The following is a 22,957-nucleotide window of genomic DNA, read 5'->3' as shown; positions in this document are numbered from 1 at the left end:
ACGAGGGCAGATTCAGGTTAGACATTAGGAAGAAATCCTTCAGTGAGCGGGGTGAGACACTGGCTCAGGTTGCCCAGGGAGGCTGTGGATGCCCCCTCCCTAAAGGCTTTCAAGGCCAGGTTGGATGGGGCTTTGAGCAACCTGGTCTAGTGGGCAGTGTCCCTGCCCATGGCAGGGGAGTTGGAACCAGATGATCTTTAGCGTCCCTTCCAACCCCAGCTATTCCATGATTCTATGCCTATTGCAAATACCATCGCTCAGTAGTAGGGGATTTGAGCAGAGGAACACTTAACCCAAAGCTTCAGGAAACTTCCTGACCCTAGGTTGGGTGCGTTAGGTTTCGGCATTTTCCTGCATTGCTGTCCAAGCCCAGACCGCGAGTGCAGGCAGGAGACAACCCGACTGCCCAAGGGTCCCCGCCGGGACTGCTGCCCGGGGCCCCTTCCGCCCGTCCCCACCGATGCAGCTGTGCACCCGCCTCGGCGGGCTGGCGCTGGGGCCCGCACCGGCACCGCGGTCCGCGCCTGCCTCTTCTGCCCCGGCCGCCGGCTCAGCTGCGGCCGGACTGCTGCCGGCCCTGCCTGGCTCCCTCGCCGAGCCCTGCCGCCTCGCCCGGGGCAGGGCGGGCAGCCGGCCGGGGGCGGGAGGCGGGAGGAGCGAAGCGCGGCGCGGCCGTGCCGGGCCGGGCCGGTCGCAGTGTCCGCCCGCGGCGTTGCCGGCGAGGAGGCTTCGCTGCCCGGAGAGGGTCGCGCTTGGTGTTTGTGTCAAGACTTTCTCTCCTTTCTTCCCGCCTGCAGCCCTAGACATGGCCGGGGCGCCGCGGGAGGAGCTGCTCTCCTTCCACGCCTTCCAGACCAGCTGCCCCGCCGGTTACGAGTACGGGTACGGCGGCGGCCTGGCCGGCCTGCGGGAGCGCGAGTTGCCCCGGCTCCGAGGTACGGCGGGCCGGGCGCAGCCCAGAGGGGCGGGCGAGGGGCGGGCAGGGCGCCGTGGGGCGGGCGAGGGGCGGGGGAGGCCCGTGCCGGGCCCGGCTCGCCCAGTCCGGGCTCTGAGCGGGAAGTTTCTGGTGTGAGGGAGCGGCGAGGGCAGGGGCCGCCGTCGGCAGAGAGCGCCCGTCTCGCCGCAGCCCTTTCCGCGGCACCGGGGGGGCTGGGGGTGGCCGCCCCTCTCCTCGCCCGCGGCAGGAGTGCCCCGGGCAGCCGTGAGCTCGGCAGCAGGTCTTGGGAGCGGAGGCAAGCTGCGGAGCTAGATAACTAAGAAGTGGGGGAGTGGGGAAGGCAAATAAAAATAGTAGAACAGCCTATGTCTAAGTAAACGTCTGTGCTAAGACAGGTCTTTATAAACTACCTTTGCAGGTTATATAGATTTCCCCTCTGCCCACCATTAAACCTTGCTTGCACGTACTACTTCAAATGTAATCGTGATGGGTATACTAAAACAGTCAATGTCACTTAAAGAGGTATTGATGCCAATTATATATGAGCACTTCAAAATACTTAGGGAAAAGCCAGAGTAGAGACCAGTGTGAATAATGTCAGTTTGGTTGTCCTGAACCTCTTATTTAGGCAGCTCCTTCTGCCAAGGGTTCTGCATTACAGTGCCTTTTTCTTTTTTCTTTGAATATTGATGATCGAATGCAAGAACAGGCTCTTTCACACAGGGTGTGTAGTAAAGAATGGAGTTAACGATTTGCCTCTGGAGGGATGTGGAAAAAACTTAATTTCAAGCACTAATTAGGGAAACTTTTCTGTAACTGAGATTCAGTAAGTTAATTTCACAGACAAGTGTCACATTAGCTGTATCAGTAAAAGTTTGATAACTATAAACTGCTTGTCTACATTCAGGCCAAGATAATGAATAGTGGGTGTTTTGTAACTTGAAACATTGTTTAGCTGTTTAGGTAATCTCAGTTCAAAACTCCTGAGATTCAAGCTCATTTCTCATGAGGGTCCCCAGTTTTTCAAGTAAAGTGTATCTGTTAACGAAAATCATAACTGGTGGATGGGTCTGGGTTCCCAAATGGACAGATCCAAGGACATTTGTGCAACTGGCACTCTCTGGGAAGGCAGAAGTCTTTTCTGTGTTATAAATCTTAGCTTGCATGGTGCTGATGCTTCTGGTTTAGCTCTAGCATGAGTAGTCGCACGACTGCCTGTCGAGAAGAAAGTACAATGAATGTGTGTAGGGAAGACTACCTACTAGATATACTATAAACCCAGGATTTTTCAAAGGTGGTCTACCTGTTGTCCTATCAAAGTCTGCAGGAGTTTCACTCTTGGCTCCATCAGAAGGAAAGTTAGGCTCATACTGAGCATGTTGGGCATTTTTCCTGCAGGTTTTGTGAAGGGATAAAAGAAACTGCTCTGCTTCTTGGAGTCGGCAGGGATCTGTCTGTTTTGGCACAGAAGACTTAAAATTTAGCTTTTAGGCCAAAGTTTATCTTTGGTTTTGTAATTCAAGGGCTGTTACCTGATGGCTAGAGCAGCCCCTTCTAAAAATATATGTGGAGTCTGTGTAACAGATCCCCGTTTCACAGGCAGCAGCGTATGTGCAATATGTGACCTTGACTTTAATCTTGTGAGCAGCGCGCCCTTATCTGCAGTGCAGGATTGTAAATTGTGCTTCAGAAGTGGATAAAGAAATCAGCGGGAGTTTGTAGGTTCTGTTGTTAAGTAGTGGGGATGACTATGCTTCTGTGATGTTTATCATAGCAAAGAAAATACTAGCTTCAGTTTGTATCATGGTTTTAAAAAAGCAAAAGCTGACATGTGATCTGTGCTGTAGCATTTAATCCTAAAATGCCTTTTCAGTTTGAGTTGTGTGCCAGTATTCTCCTCTAAGATAGCTGTGTCCATTTCAGCGGGGGCTTTTCAAAAGTGATAAGCAGTGGATACCCATCCTCCAAATAAAAACCAGCTCATATTAGCAATCACCAATTCTCAAAAGGCTGCTGACTATTTGAAGATGGTCTTCAACTGACATAAGATGCACTGTCACATTTATTGTCAGCTCCGTCACTGTCCTCTACTTCAACAACAGTCATGTCACAAGTCGTGTTACCTTAGTAGTATGAGTGTTTGTGATTAACAATAATAATGTTGCTTGTCTGTTAAAAACAAAACAGTCCCTTACTAGAGTTTATTCTGTCGTTCAGTTAAGGAGTAGCTGAGTATTGAATCTGACCTTACACAAAATTGGGACTTTTTACTTCTATTACTGGTAATTAATTGCACAAAGACTTTTCCTGTAAGTGGGAGAATGGGAAAAGCAGATCGCCTCTGTACAAGTCAGTAGTTTTGAGTTGGCTCAGTTAGCAAAGGTCAGCTCTGTCCTCCAGGAACAGTGAAGCGTGTCTCTTCTGTCAGGTGTGTGGTAATCTGGTGTTTTGGCTGATTTTCAGAAGTAGGAAATGCATTCTAGTGTGTCAACTGAGAGTAATTTTGTTGATAGGTAACTGATGCTCATATTTTTTGAAACGTGAAGATGAGTGTACTGTGAGCCTGAAGAGTAGTGCTCACCTCTTCATTGCAAATCTAGGCATGACCTCAGTTTATCTACTGCTGTGCCAGTTTGCTTGCCTTGTCAAGCCAGAAATTCTATTAGCATTGTGTCTGAGGTTTCTTCCTTTTGTTAAAAAACAATTAAAAAATTTAGAATAGTTTTTGTATCCTAAAAAGAATGTTTGGTTTTATTTGTTTGCTTTGTTTAGGTTTTTTTGTTTGGTTGTTTTTTTTTTTCATCTATAGAGGTTTTGGTGGGTTTTGTTTCTTTCTTTGTGTTTGTTGTTTGGGTTTTTTTTTGTTTGATTAGTGGTTTGTTTGTTTTTAAGACTCTTCTGTTTGATCTGGTAGCTGTCTTCTGCTTCTGCTTGTGTTTATGTTACTTTCTGCTGATTACCTAATTACTAATAACTTTTATCTGTGCACGAATGTTCTTTCTAATCTCTTTTTTCTTTTTCTTGAAGACTAAGTGACTGTTCAGCAAAAACTTTTATAGTTAACTTATTTGAGCAATATCGTTCTTTGAGCAAGTTAGCAATATACAAAATTCATCACACCATTAAAAAAAAAAAAAAACTACTTTGAAAATGAAGGATAAGTTTATTTTTATTACTTGTTGTCCAAGGTCTGTGCTGAACCAGAAGCAAGGCATGAAGCACAATGTGCTCAGATGCAGCACTTAATTGTGAGTTCCCTGAAGCCCAGCAACCCATTGCTAGCCAGAATTAATCTGGGCAGCTAAAGTCCTGGGACAGACAACACTCTTGGAAAGGTAAAATATTTTCACCCACGTGCAGAGGTTGCCATATGTTAATTCAGCTCTTAACTCTCCTGTCCAAAGGCAGCAAAAGCAATGTGTAGGGGAAGAGTGAAGCTGCTTTTGCTCCTGTGTCAGGAGATTCTGGGTGGGACATTCTCTAGACAAGCTGCTAATTGTGCTGGAAAATGTGTCTCACCAAGTTACCTCACCTCTAGCTCATCCTGAACAGAGAAAAAATCGAAACCTCTTGTTTTGGTGTCTAAGGCTGAGAGCTCCTCTTCCTACCACTGCAAGGCTTGTCCACTCTCTCCTCAGCAGCTGTGAGACCTCTGGCTTGTAACCTGCTCCTCTCCTCTCTAGCTTCTCTGTCACAATGTGATTTGAATTTGTGAAACACTATTTTTTATTATTTAGGAGAAAAGAAAGCAAAATAAAATGTATTTATGGAAGGAGGCTGCTGGTGGACAGATTGAAATGCTAGAAGACATCTGAGAAGATACATTTAGTGGGTGGAGAAGGTATTGTAAAAAGAAGCTGTGGTATGGGAAGTGTAACTGCACAACTGTGTGAAAACCAATTGGTTTTGTGAAAACCAATATATATGCTCATGTAAAGCCTTAATGCATCCTCTCAATTTCAAGTCAGCAGTAGTTATCTAAATAAGTTATTATCTAAAGCACTGATATCAAAGAGGAAGCGTGTGTGGAATGTAAACTGGATTTAGTAACAAATGCAATAACAGCAACTGTGTGCTAGTTTCAGGTGTTGTCCTCTGCCCACATAGGAGTAACAGGTACTGCTCTTTACTGCTGAGGCATGACTTACCTTGCATTTCAGGGTTCAGGAGGCCATTGGTGGTCTGCTCTGGGCAGGACTGACCTTTCAATCGATCACCCAGAGCTGGGTGATCTTTTCCTCTTTGTGATGGACGTAGCTCTAAGTGAGGAGGAGTCAATGATATTATCATTTTAATATTTCAGCACTGAATAAAGTTTTACTTAGTTTAAGGGTTAATTAGAGGGGGAAAAAATCCCTGAAAGATACAGGTAATATCTTAAGTTTCTTGAATTGTATTATTCAGAGTAGTGTGAGCACTTATGTGAGTAATGTTGTAATACCCATATAAAGATGTTCACTGTACCATTAAACTGGCTCTGTAACTGATTGTGTCACAAAGCACAAGACATTTAAAACCTGATACATTTGACATAAACTCAGAATTTTCAGGTGTATTTTAGAAATAAATAGTCAGTGTGGACTAGATTCATTACAACAGAAGATAATCATATATAGACATTGGATTTTTTGAATCAACATGTAGAGATTAAAAAAAAATTAGATTTGCAAAGATACCTTATGGAACTCCATAGATGCTGCAGGGTATCAGCCACCCATTTAAAAAAAATTGCACTTTTAATTAAAAGATACATTATCTCTAAAATTAATGTCTGCACAAGATTTATGGAAGTGTTGAAATGGGCAGATGTTTTATTTAGAAAAGCACAGGATGCTTTCTTCTCTCTTACTAAAAAATCTGGAATCCACCAAAATTGTGTTCCTACAAAACCCCACATCAGTGATGCCATCTTCTTTCCATTGCCTTTGCTTCCTCTTAGATTCTCCTATTTACCCTTCTCCTTTTTTTATACTGTTGTTATATGTAAGATGTGTACTGGTTTCTTCCCAGTCATTTTCTGTATATTTCTGTATATCTGACTTATGGTTTTTTTCTTAGATGTAAGATTATTAGTTAAAGAATGTATGTAAGTTTTCAGTCAGATGCGATTTGCTTCTGATGTCCCTGCACTTATACTGGAATTTCCTTTGCAGAATCAGAACCTGACATGTGAAGCTCTTGAAAATTCCATGACATCCTATGGTAGTAATTCCCATATCTGAGCTGCTTACCAGAGTTCAAAGGTACTCCCAGGCTAAGGACAGAAAGACAAAGGGAGAGGTGAAAGGTCAGTTTTTGTTAGTCAGCTTGATTCATTGCACACTTGGTATGAGAGAGGTGCTGCAGAGGCATCACTTGGATGTGAAAAGGCCATCATTGAATTTAGGTAGACTCTACTGCAGAATACTGCCTAATAAAAAGCACTGATATGAGAGGTTGATAAAATGGCTAGACAGCACAAGATATTTGCAGAGCTGGAGGCTAGTGGGATGCTTAACTCTGAGATTATATTTAGGAAGTAGGATGCTGAGTTCTCAAATGTCTGTGGCTTTTTATGATAGGTTGCCTTGGCCCAAGCCATAAATGCAGATGTTTTCATTTATGTGACACTAAAATACTAGTAAACTTGTGTTGGTTTTGTTTGTTTGTTTGTTTTTTTGTTGGCTTTGTGGGTTTTTTAAAATTATTGTAGTTCACTGAACTTAGAAACTTAAAAAGGAATTGAAAAAAAAAAAAAGATTCTTTCTAGGAATATATCAGCTTGGGGTTGGTATTATTTTTCTTTCTCTTCCTAAGTTAATAATACTGATAGTGTTACCATGTGTGCATATTGAGAACCACAGACTGGTTCCTGTCACATTTGTTAGAATATGTGTATTGAGGAGGTATTACAAAAAAGGTGGTGTCAAGAAATGAAGGTGTGGGAAAGACCTGTCTGAGTTACGAAGGAGCAGGGGTATAATTGGGCAGGGAGGCATAAAGACAGGTCACAAATCAGTAAAAAGTCAGACTTCATTAGTTTCATTGCTAATTCTGGGCCCCTCAGTTCAAGAAGGACAGGGAACTGCTTGAAAGAGTCCAGCGCAGAGCTACAAAGATGATTAAGGGAGTGAAACATCTCCCTTATGAGGGAAGGCTGAGGGAGCTGGGTCTCTTTAGCCTGGAGAAAAGGAGACTGAGGGGTGACCTCATCAATGTTTACAAATATGTAAGGGGTGAGTGTCAGGGATATGGAGTTAGGCTTTTCTCAATGTTGACCAGTGATAGGACAAGGGGTAATGGGATCAAATTGGAGCATAGGAGGTTCAAGGTGAATATTCGGAAAAAAAATTTTAATGTGAGAGTGACAGAGCACTGGAACAGGCTGCCCAGGGAGGTTGTGGAGTCTTCTTCTCTGGAGACATTCAAAACCCACCTGGATGCGTTCCTGTGTGATGTGCTCTAGATGACCCTGCTCTGGCAGGGGGGTTGGACTAGATGATCTTTTGAGGTCCCTTCCAACCCCTAGGATTCTATGATTCTATGATTGCTAATGAGGCTAGTTGTTACACTCATGGCAGTATTCATATGATCACAGAATCATAGAATAATTTAGGTTGGAAAAGACCTTTAAGATCATCAAGTTCAACCACTAACAACACTGTGAAGTCCCCCACTAAGCCACATCCCTAAGCCCCTCATCTACTGATCTTTTAAATACCTCCAGGGATGGTGGCTCAACCACTTCCCTGGGCAGCCTGTTCCAGTGCCTGACAAGCCTTTCAATCAATAAATTTTTCCTAATATCCAATCTAAACCAACAGTGGTGTGGCTGCCCAGATAGATCCTGTGCCACAGAGAAGTGATGGTCTGAAAGATGCCTGCAGCAGAGATGCAACCCCAGGCAGGCAGCTTTTGTGAGACAGTCATGAAGGAATATGGTAATATTATGCTTGCAAGCACAAATTCAACAAAGAAATAGAAATTTTCAGGATATAATATGAGCTTGTTCAGAAACTGTAGTTTTCGGTCATGTTACGTCTACTTACAGTTTTAGACTAGCAAGTCTGAGGAAGTATTTGAAAGCTAACAGCTCAGAAATCAGCCCTGGAAAATTAGCAAATTACTGTTATTTTCCATTTATGATAATACTGTTCATTATTAATTTCATCATTCATTGTCATAAGTAATGTTCATTTCCCTTAAAATTCCTCTCCATCCTCACTTCATTTTACAGAATCCCTGCATTTCTTACCTTGTATAACTCTTTACTTGCCCCCTGACATCCTTTGCCTGTACAAGGAATAGGTGTGTTCAGTGATCTCTGTTTTGTACAGCATTGGTAGAAGTGGCTCATAAAGAAGGACCAGGCTTTAGCATGGGTAGGGAACTCCAGCATCTCCAGCACTTCATTCAGTGTGGTTGCAAGTTACAGAGACTCCAGATACAAAATTGGTACTCAGGGTCCAATCCCGTAGTCAGTTCTGGAGGCAGAGTACGCTATATGTGGTTTTGTCCAGGTAGGATTTTCAAGTATCCTGTGTCATAAATTAAGATACGTTGTATGAATATTGTGTCTGGTCTTATCATTTATTGAAGTATGACAAGTACGGCAAGAGCATACATTTTGTGGGGGAAGGCCTTGATTTTTAAATGCATAATGTTTTCTCAGCTGCCTTGAGGCAAAACACAATAGCTGGTGTTGTAGCACAGTTGTGATTTTAAGATGAGAGTTCAGGGATTAGGGAGACTGGAATATTTGCTTTTTTACCATGCATAATCTTTTATTAATTCTCAAAGCTAGTCTAGCATTAATGAGACCATTTACGTTTAGTTCTTTAAATAATTTATGGTGAAATTATAATTTTCTTTACTTTCTAATACCCTAAGTATTGAAAGAAGCCCTTTAATTGAGAGGAATGATACTGTGATTTAGTGAAGCACAGCAAAATATTCTTAAGGTTTATGATTATAAAATTGGGATAAAATTATAATTGCTTTATTGCTGGGTCTGTTAAAAATAATAATAATTAAAAAATAATAAAAACCCCTCATTTTTTTAGAGAAAAGTATCCACTGATCGACTGGAAGGTTGTTACCGAACATGAAATACTGTATATCAGTAGCGTAAGTCTATTATTTGGTTCATGATGATCAGATATATTTATTTTCTTAGTGCTAGCATAAATCAGACTAACTTTACAGGTGCCCCAAATCCTGCTTTTATTTGAACACAGAGCATCCTGATAAAGTAAAGTTGAAAAGGAGAAGAGTACTTCACTGAATGGACTTGCATTGAGCTGAACAGCATTAGGACTCAGTCCCCTGTACTGGGATTCTCTAGGGAATGAAAACTTATTCCAGGTAGAACTGTGCCTAACTCTCTTCAAAGATGTCCACCAGTAGTTATGATCAAGACAGATATTTTAGATACCTTTGTTTTGTTCTGTCATATTTGTTGGGGGAGGGACACTTAAAGTGAAGTATCTTTTCCTTAACAAAAGAAACCCTGTCAAAAAACAAACAAACAAACAAACAAACAAAAAAACTTTGCTATATTACCAAAATTTGTTATAGTTTTTGTTGATGTTAATTTTGATTGACTGAAAGCAGATGTGATGACTTCTAGGTTATCACTTAGAAAAAAACATCAAACGGTACAGTTAGAGAAAATGTATAGAAGATGGAAAAGAGCTGTAAGGGAGGAGAGTCTCCAGATTCACATCTGCTTTTCCTTATGGTCTGGTACAAGAAGCAACACTGCAAACATGAATTATCTTCATAGGGGGATACCTATGTACATATGTTCATATACCCATCTTAGGCCGGCACACACAGGCGTATTTGGGCACATTTGTAAATAAAGGCATATAATATGTGCTTGGAGGAAACAATCACCTGGATGCCTTGAACTTCTAAAACAGTTGTTTGTTTGATGTAGCTGACTCTACTAAGCTCATTTATGTCATTTTGAGATTCTGTTGGTTTTGCCTCTGTTATTATACCCCTCCTACTCCTTTTATCAATGGATTATTAAAAATGTTGCACTTTTGAACTGATAACCTGAACTTCCACTGAGTGCATGCATAGATGCCGTATGAGGAGACAGCAATGTGAGCAGCCCAGCTTATCTTATTCAAGAAAGGAAAATTTCACGTGTTTCAAAGGTCATTTAAGCTTCGATGCAGATCATAACCCAGCTGTTGAACTTGGCCGGGAACCAAAAAGGTAATCAGTGCAGTATGTTTAGGAAGTGCTGATTATAGTGTATTTGTTAATGGTTTAACTCATGCAGAGTTCAGCAGAGCCTCTCATAATTACTTCAAAGGCTCTCAATCAGACCTTATAAATATTCTCGTTTGAATGGAGTTTGTTTCTTTTCCACAGAGGTGAGGTCTGTGTGACCTGAAGGCAAAGTTCTGCTCTGGTTATTCATTGTAGTACAGCTGGAAACTCAAATCAGACTTCGCTTGAGTTCCTTTTTCATGCAGTGGACTTTGGAAAATACTTTTTTTTTGTCCTATTGCAGCCCTTCAGTGGTATGAGAACATGACCTTTGAAACAATAATGATGTTCATACCCAGTGCAGGGTAATATAATATCTCTAGAAGAGCCACATAATCCTACTTCTAAAAAGCTGTGTGGCAGTATCCAGTAGTCGATTTTTGTTGCCCAAAGTGAGATTCAAAGTAATGACCAAACCTCCAAAAGCTGTTACATAATACAACAAGTCTCTTAGAAAGACAGTCATGAGCTATACGCTTGTGTCAACAGCTCATGTGATTTTTAGTTTTCTTTTAGTAAGCTGTAAAATGTCAAACATCAATTAAGTTAAAAAAAAAGAGAGCATCTGGGAGCTGCATGCTCTTACTCCTATTAAAATCAAGCCTGTGTTAGGTAGGTTTTCTCTCACATACTGCTGCATTCAGGCCTAGTCATTAGGCAACTGGTATTTTGTTACCTTTGTCAGAACTAGTTAACAAATCTCTGCAGTTGTCATACTGTTTCCAAATTAAAAGCTGTGGTTTGCTGTATTATTATTTTTTTATGAATGTACTTTTTCATGCCTAGCACATTACTGGAAATGTTTTTTGAAAACTTTGAATCTATGCTTGGGAAGACCGCTAATAAATGGAAAATAAGGTCTAGAAACTAATTTAGGCCAAATATAAAAAGGTACTAGCAGAACACTTATGCCAATGTATAATTACATTCCTATTAAAAAATTGACATAAACCTGTTTGTTAGAGTTTTATTTTTTTAATGGGAAAAATCTTATTTTCCAATTAGGTGATGGTTTTTGTACTGAAGTATTAAATTGCTGGTGAAGATATTAGGAAATTACAATCAGTCCTGAACAATTTTACAACTTTTTTTTTTAATTAAAGAATATGAAATATATTTATTTAATGAGTTATATTATTGACATCTGTATGTCTAGTGCAATCTGTGAACTGCAGTAAAGCTAAAGCAACTTAGCATAATCTTATCATTTAGACTGGTTTGTTCATAGTTGAGTAAGTTTCACTTGAGGTGGCAGCTTGGATCAAAGTATTCTACAGTAAAAGTTAAATTGTCTTGCTCTGTGGGGAATTGGTACCAAAAGATTTATGATGAAAAAATTGTTAGATTAACCCAATATATTTGCAATAGAAACGCTTGTGCATAGTTTTTCATGCATATTTCCCATCTCCTTAATAAAATCTCAGTATCTCTGTGTCTTATTAAAATGAAATTCCCATCATACATTATAGTCAATCTTCAGTTACTCAGAAATGATACTGAAACTCCTATATTTAACAGTTTTTCTCACTATAGAGAGCACACTGAAAAAGTAATGCTTTCTCCTATCCCTGGTTTCAGTTTATATTGGTGACTGCATACTAGTGAAAAGGTGACACAGGAGATCTTGGTCAAGTATTACACATGGACTTTTCAAGCATTAAACCTCTCCCTGGTTGAATAATGCTGGGGTTTTTTCTGACTACTGGAACAATTAAAAATGTAAATCAGGTAAGGCGTAATACTTAGGAGTGTAAGCCAAGAGATATGGATGTATTGATCTAAGGAGGTATTTTTCCAGTAAAGTTAGGGAAAATTACTCCCTTTCCAAAATTCTGAGTTCTTCTGGAATGTGTGTACTGCTCCCCTACTCCATGCTCTCCACTCCCCTGCCCTATCCAGAGAAAGAGCTTTCAGCCGGAACAGGTATGATTGAGACTGGGATGGCTTGTTATATTTACCATGCATCAGAAATAAAGGATGATGGCATTTTTAGCCAGCTCAGGTGGAGAGGTGCTACTGTCTTGTCAAAGGAGAAATACCTGCTGTAGCTAAGTAGGTGAAGATAGGTATTAAAGGAAAATGGTGCTGACATGCAAGACTGACCATGAAAAAATGTAGTCTAGAGGTTAAGGTGTAGTTTCTTACTATGAGGATGCGATTCTGAAGCACCGTTCTAGTTTGAGCAGACTAACAACCTACCTGTTTTTCAGATGGAAGTAGCTTGACTGATGGGTGTAGTTACCTGTTGTAGCAAAGAACTGTGGGCTAGGAGAGTCTTCTCAGAGCTCTTGTCTTACAAGAGTAGGGTTCTGGCCAACAGTCCTCACACTCTTCTTCATTTCACAGTCTTTGACTTTACATAGTTTCACGTGGTAACATGGTTATTTGATTTTATGGGTTTGTCTCTCAAAGATGGTCCAAATATATGCTGCAGGGAAACTTAGGTTTCTCTTATGCTTCTGTCTCTGTAATTGATCTTCAGTATCTGTTCCTTGCAATGGACTGTTTGCTGGATGGTATAAATCAATCAAGGGCTATAGTTGTCTGTGGGAAACCTTGTGTGAAGAACTTCCCCTGGAGAATAACTTTACTACTGTTTTGCAGTAGCAGCCTCTTACCTTAGCCAGAAAAAGCCAGCAGAGGGGCAGGTACTGTTGCATTTGGCAAAGAAAGCATTATAGGTCATCTTGTCACCAAGAAGAAATACCAACTGGGAAGTATTTCTGTACAGCTTCAACAGTCATTATAACCAATTTTTTGCTGACATTCACTCTTCGTTATGAGTACCAGTTTTTGTGTGGGTGTTCAATTATTGCTGTGGTTGCATGTTCAACCCAAGGCTCAAGCTCCCAGAAGCTCATAATGATGTGAGGATTTCTGTGTAAAGAAATGAGCCTTAAGGGAAAAGGTAGAAGAAGAGGGTTACTTTTTGGTTTTCTGTTATTTTGAACTTAGTTTTTCTTCTGCTATTGTTTTTGAAAATCCATAAAATAATGTAAAAGGTCTTCTGTATGACACTGCACATTTCATTTGATATATTTTGCAGGGAATACTTAGAGTCCCTAATTTGCCCTAGATCTTATTGAATTCAGTTAATTCAGGTCACAGAGAAAAAAAGTAGAACTGACTAGAAAAGTCAGTTTCAAACATTATCTTGACATGTTGTTACCAGCATGTGGCTGTTTTATGGGAAGAATGGGAAGAAAAGTAGAACAGGAGAATGCCACTAGAATGTTTAGCTAATGACAGCTACTATAAATTATTATTATTGTTAAGATTCCATAAACACTGTTTCTTACAATTGTATTTTCATGTTCAGTGGAAATTCTGAATGCCTCTTCCCTGCACGTAAGTGAATGTTTCTGTGAAAATTTCAGCAAAACTAGCAAAAGTATTTTCTGATAATAGGATGAAGAATATGTTCCCTTTCAACTCTTATTTCATTCTATCAACTGTATCAGAGAGCAAGGGGAAAAAAAGAGACTAAAATATCACAAAATCACACAGAATCACAGAACAGTTTGGGTTGGAAGGGACCTTAAAGGTAATCGAGTTCCAACCCCCCTGCCATAGGCAGGGACACCACCTACTAGACCAGGTTGCTCAAAGCCCAATCCAACCTACCTTGAACACTTCCAGAGAGGGGGCGTCCGCATGTCCTTGGGCAACCTGTTCCAGTGTCTCACCACCCTTGCAGTAAAGAATTTCTTCCAAATGTCTTAGGTCTAAGTCTACCTTCTTCCAGGTTAAACCCATTATCTCTTGTGCTATCACTACATGCCCTTGTAGACAGTTCCTCTCCAGCTTTCCTGTGGGCCCCTTCAGGTACTGGGAGGCCACTATGGGGTTGTCCCACAGTCTTCTCTATCATCTGCTGGGAGATGTGAAAGCTAGTTTCAGTTTGGGTGAGCTACAGTTGTTTGAAGACTTGCGTAAGTTTGAATCACTTATGATTTATATTTCATCCAAAGATGACAAAACGGCAGGCTGCAATATGTTATTTGCATGTAGCTGAGGTACCTCTGATTCACATCCACAAGTAAGACTTCAGCTGGTCTGGAACAAACCCTTGAAGTTGTCTGTAGAAATAACATCAGTGACTGTAGTTGGTACTTAGTCATGCCCCAGCGAGGAAAAAAGTGAGCACTCCATAAAGCTGTGTCTTACAGGCAGGCCAAATGGACCAAGGTGCATGCTGACTGATCCCTTTACTGTGATCTTAGCACATGTAATGGCATGTAATTTTTTAAATATTTTTTCTTTTTGTAGCTGTGAAAGATATATTTCATTGGGTTGGGTGTGACTTCTTAATAAATGTGAAATCCTTGCTTTCTTTTCATGCACACACAGATCTCATTGCCAGCAAGCTGTAACCTGTAAGCTGCAAGCAGGGGCTCATGTTCATAGAATAATGACAGTGCTTACTGGAATAACCCATGCCACTAAATAGTTTCTGTGGAGTCAGTATGGCCCCGGCTGAGTACAGCAAGCAAAGAGGGTACATGATATCGACTGTAAACTGGTTTAATATTCTGTCTGCTTTGCTGTAGGTAATAATGCAAAGAGAGCAAATAATGCAAGCCAGTAGCACATGAAGAAGAACAATGGGAACTTATTACAGATAAATGTAATTGCACGTTTCATGCTTTGCTTTTTGTAATCAGTCCGTCAAGTCAAACACTAAAATACATTAATTAAACACCAGTTTCCCACTGAACTCAGTAACTTGTTAGCAGCCCATAAAATACTGATACCATTATCCAGGTTGCTCGCAGTCCTGTGCAGATCAGCATTTGGCAGTTGGGTGGGTAGAGCTGTGATTACTTGAGTTTATGAACTCTGGACTGGCAGAGGGAAGCAGAACATGCACAATGTCTGTGGGCTGACTGCTCCGTCACTTCACTGGGCCTGTAGCAGTTGAGTCACATCAAGCTGAGGGACAGTGTTACCTTTAACTGCATCGTAACAATTCAGGCTTTAGGCATCTATGGCCTTGTCCATCAAGCACTATGCTTTTGTGGTCTTTTGAAGAGCTCCTTGACCCTAAGCAAGGGAAACCAAGTATTACTCTGTCTAGCAGAGGGGAGTGTTTAAGTGGAAGGAATGTTGTTACTCAGACAGCATACTCTGGTCTTGATAGCTTTTGTCTAAATCAGTGCCAAACAGGAACTGAAGGTACAGGTAACAATATTCAGTAAATGTTTAATTCAGAAAATACCCAGCAAAATAAATCTCAAAGCCATATTAGTAGGATTTTTCATTTATTTTATTTCATTTTTATTATTTTTTTGAGTGTACTTGATTAATGGTTTTGCCTAACCAGAATTTTTATCTTTTTATACAGAGTGTGGGCATATGATGCCCTGTATCATTGTAAGATTATATGTTTTACATAGTTAAAGCTACTTTTGATGTTTAAATTAGGAGTATCCGTGGGGGGAGCTAAGTTCTTATGCAGTTAATGGAAAGAGGAAGCTGCCTGTAAAGGGCATTTGACTTAGATGACTAAAATAACTTGAGATGCCTGATGTGATAATACCTGTTAAAATCTCACTGTGTCTAAATGATATCTCACTTGTCTACAACCTGTGTAAAGCCTTCTCCCTATTTTGTCACTTGGTTGTGCCAGTTTACTCTTTCTTTTGTTTTGGTACATGAAAATCTCTCATATTTATCTTTTGACAGATAATGCTCTACTTTGCCTTCAGCTGCTTTTCATATAATCTGTTTCATACTGTTTTTGTTAATATGGCTGCACTTAAGATATCAACTGTCTCCCCAGGGCATTGGCTGTATCTGCTTTCCACGTAATACTGTGTATATAATCCCACTGAATTGCAATTATATCCAACAATCAAAATTCATGACTCTCTACAGTTACTGCCTTGTAACTACACATTTCATTCTTCATTATGAAACTTTTGGCAATGTAACAGGCAGCCTGTAAGCAGATGCAGTGCAGGAATTTTGAAGGGCCTGGGCTGTAAAAAACAACCTGTGAAGCCACAGCACAGGTCAGCTTGTTGTGGTGACTATGGTGGAATCACAGGATGGCAAAAAGTTAAGGAGGTGGACACAGAGCAGCCACGTGCAATTTAGGTAAATTGGTTATTTTTGGAAGTGATACTCAAAGTTTAGAAATGCGTGGCACCAAAAACAATTTCAGGAATTAAAAGAACAGATTACATCACACCAAAGCAGTAAGAATTTCACCAGATAGAAGCCAGATGACCAGGCATGGTTGAAAAATGAGAAAGCTTATTCTCCATTTGCCACTAGGCCATTGTAGAGAGTGCCTCCATTTTAAAGGTCTTTTCCAACCGAAACTGTTCTGTGATTCTGTGGTCTCTATGTGCTGCCCCCTTGCTAGACCATCCTCTGGATGGCCTAGGCACATACATAGTTTTAACTGTTACAAAAGATTTAATAAAGACGTAACTGCCTTGTTCTATTCTTAGTTCATCATGTTATGTCTTTATATTTCTAATTTAAGATCACTTATTAACTTCATCATAACTTTTATAAATCAGGTGCAGTCACCTTTTAGGAAAGCGTGCTTTTCTCAGAAGCAGGTATTTTGGCTCCAAAAGATAAATCCAGTTAGTTTCTTTTTATTTCCCATGTGTATTTTGCAGGCAGACTATGTACAATTGAGTGTTCTCACCTGGTCTAAAACTCTAATATTAAAATGCTCCAAATTAAAGTATCTTTGTCTTTTTTCATTTAAGAGATAGAAATGTTCAGCTAAACCAAATGGTCCCGGGGTGTTTCTGAGGCTGTATGTGCATGTGCATGCCCCAGGTTTTACAAACAGCCAAGGCAGGCATGAAGACATGGCAGATGGTTTATAAAGAGGTGAATTGCAGCACAGAAGGACAACAGAGAGCTGGGCTGGGACTTTCTTCAGTGGGACAGTCTGGCCTGAGTTGGTTCCCAAAGAGTTCCCAATGTAAAATTAATCTGCAAGAATACTAGCATATAATTTTTACATTTTATGAGCCAATACTCTTGCTGAATAACTTTCCATAACTAATGCTGACACATTGAATGTTTTTCAAAACTCCTTTTACAAAAAAACTACTTCTGAAATGATTTTATCAAATCATTGGTATATTATTAGATCAATGAAGTCAGTTACACATTCCAAACTTAGCAGTATGTAAATTAAACTAAAAGTTACTTTTGCATTTTCCCTGAGCAATGAAACCATGTCCTGATAGATAACTGCATTTTAATCTTATTTTGGTTGATCATATGGTATTTTCTTTCTCCTGTTACTTCCCACAAACAGTGTAAGTTCATATGAGAACATTATATACTAAATCACACTGTGAGAGAGAGAACTGTATTATTCTGTATATACTGACAAAACTCTTTGGTTAATGTGCATTCAATAAAGTTAAAAATAGCAAATGTTATTAAAAGAGGAGAAAAGCATAATGAAAGTTACAAATGTTCTTTTCTTTGCCAGTGTTATGCATACATCAAATCTTCTGTCTTTCTTTTAAAAATACAGTTTTATTGAAATAAGACAGAAAGAAAATAAACTACAGCACAGCAGTGAAGTAGCAATACAGAAACTTGTTTCAGTGCAATCTCAAATTATGAGGGAGCCTATTTCTGTTTTGGGGGCAGTGGAAAATGAGTATTAAATGCTGATCTCTGTTTTCAATTAAACAGCAGCATTACAGATATAACAAAATAATAATTAATAGTTTTCCTTCCTCAGCCAAAAGTCCTCCCACATTTCAAAGTAACATACCCAGATGAGGAATTTAAAAAATGAGCGGCTGATTTTTTTAACCTCCGTTTCACAGAACTGCAATATTGTCCTTCGTAGTGAGGATAACATAATGAATAAATTAAAACAAGTAAAATTTAAAGAAAACACTTAGGAGGCTTTTACCTAGAGATCTTTTAGTCCACATTGCCTCACAGGAGTGTCAGTGGGGATTTAAAGTGCCTGTTCCCTTGTGGGTGAGTAGTTTGTGTTTGAGGAGCCTCATCGGGTTGCCTGGCTTTCACTTGTGTTTTTGCTTGTGCTGTATAGTTGGCATGATCACTTAAATGCTGTCAACCTCCTTAGAGCTGGAAGGATCCAAAACTGGCAGTTGTCTGCCTCCAGAGGAGCATCACTAGGCAGTGCTTGTGATGCTGCTAAGTGCTAATGAGCTAAATGGCATCTCCGTGTGGGCTTTACTGAGAGACAGTGTTGCCCGAGATGGCCGCCCCCAGGACATCAGTCCTTCCCCACTGTCTCTGGCTTAGGGCTGCCTCTTCCCTTTCTCACCTCTCGACCTGCCTTGCCCAGCTCTCCCAGCTGTAGCCAGTGACCGTGGGTTGTTTATAACCCTGACCGCTGCCATCAAGCCGAGCCCTGATGTTGATGGTTGTGGCTGTTACTCCCCGCTTCAGCTTCACCTCAAAGGGGAGGCATTCGGTGCCAAGCTGCGGGCTGGGCGGCAGCCCTGGCTCTCAGGGTGGCCGCGGTGTGCGTACGGCCTGCTGGAGGGAAAGCTGCCATCCCCTCACTGCTGCCATCCCCTCACTGCTGCCCCTCCGGGTTGAGGCCATGCCAGGTAGGCGGCCTGGCTGTCCCTCGCCTGCCTTTTGCCCTCCAAACCCCCTGGGTTTTGGGGGTGAGCCAAGCAGCTGTAACCTTCCCTGTCAGAAACTGACCCCCATATGCATTTTGACCCCTGTGTGCTTGTACATGCTGCTTTGTAGCACTTGGGAGAAACAATCTAGGATTTTAAAAAAAAAGGAATGTGAAAACCTAACATCTGTACATCTGATAAATCGATCCAGGTTTTCCCACTCTCTTCCTCTCAAAGCACCTCAAAACACTTGATTAACTTCAAACCATCATTAAAATTCTTCTTTTGCTAGATACTTTAAGTGGGGAACTCTTAAGGCAGGGGAGTTTTCCCTTTTTGAAAATAAGGGAAGAGATGGCTGTACAGATTGGTTTTATCATTAGCACTTCCCCGCATCTTTACCAACTGAATCACTGCTACAGGAACATAATATATAAATATATATATTTCCAAGTGTCAAAGCTTCTCATTTAAAGCTCACCTCAGTTTTAAATCCCTGTGGAAAGGGAAGGCTTTTAATATACTTAATAAATTCTAATCTTAATCATATTCATCATTATGAAAATTTGAAGTAGGTTGAAATACTTAAGGTAAGTGAAATGAAAAAACTAATAAAGGGTATGAAACACACTGGAGAAATGGAAAAATAATTGCTAAAGATTAAGAAATCTAAAATGATGAAACATGAAAAAGCCTTAGTTTCCAATAAGCTTTTATTTAAAAGTTTTGCAATAGCTTAATAATACAAAAGGAAAATGAATGTTAAGTGTAGCACAGTGGCAATAAATATTTCAATACTTTAAAACCTAAATTAGTCCTGTCTTTGGGCTTCAAGCATGATTTAGGCCTTGCCAGTTCTTGAAAGAATTACTTCATCCGTCAACAAGGAGCCAGTACTACTATTGTTGTTGCTATTAATAATAATTATTGTCATTGTGATAGTAGTAGTTTTCATAATGAGTAGTGCCTGGGAGTAACAAAGTACTGTGGATGAAGACACCAGCTTGCTCTGTCTTGCACAGGCAGGACAAAAAGATTTTTCCAAAGAATGGGTAATCTAAATCTGAAAGGAAGGACCTCTTAAAATATTTTGGTTTATTTGAAAATTATAAAGATGCGATAAAAATATTTGGCTTCTTTTGTATCCTCCTTTTTTTTTTCTTTTTTTTTTTCTTTTTTTTTTCTGATAGTGAATGAAAGATGCTTGCTGTGAATTTTGCCTAAGTATGGCAACATATTTGAGAAGCATTTCTTGAGAGCTGTAGAGGCTTCTGCATCAGGCACAGAAATGTCATAGCCCAGGAACTGTAGGGAAGTTGACTTTTTGTGTGGTGAACTGCTCTAGGAGTGTTTGAATGGTGCACTTCACAATGTAGTCCATGTAAGAAAATGGAATTAAAGATGTTAAAAATTGTATCTAGTAATTTTATCTTTATTTTAGGTATTACTTACCTTGACCATGCTGGTTCAGCACTTTTCCCCGAGAGTCTACTTAAAGCTTTTACTGATGACCTCAGAAACAACATTTATGGTAAGTGTAAAACACCACTTGTTAAGTTACCATGGTCTCAAGATGGTCTCAAGTTACCATCTAAATAGATCAAAAATGCCTCCTGAGTTGTTGGAAGGGTACTTCTGCAGGTTTTTTAACAGTGCTATAGAGTGGTTGGAAGACCAGTGATTTTACAAAGGAGTCATAGTCCCTTTGTGTCACCACCTCCCTTGTTCTTTGGTGGGTAAACGTGTTTGTGTTGGTGAAGAAGAAAAATCAAAGGCAGCATGACTCTGTTGCCCAGGGGTTAGGGCACCATGCCCTAACAAATACAATATCAACAAATACAATATATCTCTAGCACTGTTTGTTCAGTCTTTTTTTTTTCCCCACACAACATGCAAAAAACCAATCTCTTATGCAAGGATGAGAATCCAGAACCACTCCCCTTCTTGGTAAGAGTCATCACAAGGAGCTTATATTGTGGCTCAGTATAAGCATTTAATTTAGAAGAAATCTTAGCTCAAAGATCCCAAGTGAATTCAAGCAGGGAATAGGTGCTGTACCTCTCCCAGGCTGTTAGACTTAGGTGCATACTCAGAAAAAAATATATGTATCACCAAAGCAATTTTGCTTATAAGAATTTGAGTAAAAATATTGACAGAACTCTGAAATATCTGGGTAGAGATTTAGCTATTTCAGCTGTGGAGGTGGGCTCTTCAGCACCACCTACAAGTCCTTTGTGCCCAGATCCTCTGCTTAAACCTTTCCTCTTCTTTGAACATTATTATGTAGCTGAGAACCACACACTGAATATGGTATTGTACCAAGGCAGCAGCTTCCATTGTTTAGGAAATACTGTCACTGTGTGAGACAATATATGTTAGAGTGATTCATGCTCCAGAAAAAAAAAAAAAAGATACACTGTACAGCATTATCTATATATGCTGTGAGTAGTCCCACTGAAGTAATGAAAATTTATTATTGTGGTTACCATCTGTGGGCTGTGTCCTTCTAGCTAGTTTTGTCTTTCTTGTGCTCCCTGATACATAGAGCAAAGTGATCATAGAATCATAGAATCATTGAATCATCCTGGTTGGAAGGGACCTTGAAGATCATCATTCAGGCCATTTCCTCTTGTCATTATTCACTTGAGAGAAGAGGCCAACTCCCACTTCCCTACAACCTCCTTTCAGGTAGTTGTAGAGAGCAATGAGGTCTCCCCTTAGCCTCCTCTTCTTCAAACTAAACAATCCCATTTCCCTTAGCCTCTCCTCATAGGGCTTACTCTCCAGACCTTTCACCAGTTTGTAGCTGTTTCCCAAGTTTCTTTTGGGAACTTGGGAACTAGGTACCCATGTGTTCACTCAAGGATCAACACACTTGTGCTTATCACCTGTATGAGCCACTTGAGAATTCTGCATACTTTTTTTTTTCATTTTCAGGTTGCCACTCTACATCTCATTTCCCTCTTTCTTGTTTCTTGAAAGCCAGGAATGCCAGGATACAGAGTGTGGAGTTAAGTTCCACTATGAAGTAGATGTTGTTCTTGATAGGGACAGGTTTGTTTTGCTGTTATAACAAGGCACGTTGATTTGATTACGTTCAAAATCTCCCATTCAAGCCCATGCCAGTGGTATTAAAATTGATGTTCTGTCACTACAGCCATTGTAAAATGAAGCATATGCACTCTCATCTTAGTTCTTTCAAAAAACACTGGGCTCAATCCTTGCATCTATGGCAGAAAAAAATTAAATTTGTGAATCAATTGAGTGCTTGTGAATGGAAATAGTAGTGCTACCAATTAGGATCAGATTTGCATTGTACCTGTAATACTATGGGAGCAGAAACTGTATCTTTTTTAATACTGCTTTCAACTAAAATGATAACAAGAACTCTAATATAGTCAAATCTCATTTTTTAAAGTTACATTTCTGCTGTACTCAGGGCAGTAACTGTTGTATAAAAAGAGTTCATTTAATGGACATACGTGTGGGTGAAGAGGGAGTTTGACTTACAGGGTTTTTTTATTTTATTAGTGATAATCTGCAGGCTTGAAGATCTGCATTTAGCTGTTGCATGCGTAAATGAAGGAAAGGAATATAAATAACAGGGATACTCACTTCTAAATTGAGAATATTTGAATTGGAAATTAGAGAAATGCAACATCAGATACGAAAAGTTGAGGTATTAGATTTATTCTGTTTAACACCTTCACTCAATATCAGCAGGGTGGTTTTGAAACTTTAAAGAGAGTAGCTAATATTGCAGTCTACAGCAAAAACTGTATTAATATAACCTTTTTATTTTATTCTTTTCTTTCCAAACTATGTAGGCATATTTGTTAGGCATTTACTAATAGGAAAGTATGCTATGCCTCTGTGGATATTGCTCTAATCTTTTTTTTTTCAAAAAGATAAATTCATGCCCTTCTTACATGCTGTCTTAATTGTTAATACATGCCTGTACTGAGCTGTGCTGAGGTGTCTACTAATTTTGCAATAAAATTTATATTTTCATGAGCTACTTGAATTTCAGAGACTATCCCAGGGCTAGTCCTGTTCTCCAATCATGAATGTTTATTACCTCCAGATGCTGTCTCTTCTCAATTCCTTTTTAGCTAGTGTACAAATATATTTATGAATGTGCATTCTATCTGTAATTTTT

At 39.9% G+C, this 22,957-nt stretch overlaps 1 protein-coding gene across 2 annotated transcripts in view; it reads left to right on the top strand.

The window, feature by feature from the left end:
• Window positions 1-677: 677 nt before the first annotated feature.
• MOCOS (molybdenum cofactor sulfurase) overlaps window positions 678-22,957 on the top strand; it is a 219,414-nt gene continuing 197,134 nt past the window's right edge. For both annotated transcript variants that reach the window (XR_007888640.1, XM_051610814.1), the window contains exons 1-2: window positions 678-935; window positions 20,240-20,329. Coding sequence is in view for 1 of the 2 variants with exons in the window: in XM_051610814.1 (XP_051466774.1) it covers window positions 806-935; window positions 20,240-20,329 (220 nt within the window). In the remaining variant the exon portion in view is untranslated. The remainder of the gene's footprint in view (window positions 936-20,239; window positions 20,330-22,957) is intronic.

This window comes from Apus apus, chromosome 2, assembly GCF_020740795.1.
Source record: "Apus apus isolate bApuApu2 chromosome 2, bApuApu2.pri.cur, whole genome shotgun sequence".
Lineage (NCBI taxonomy): Eukaryota > Metazoa > Chordata > Aves > Apodiformes > Apodidae > Apus > Apus apus.
Note: the sequence above shows the minus strand (reverse complement) of the source record. Positions and strands in the feature narration are given on the sequence as shown.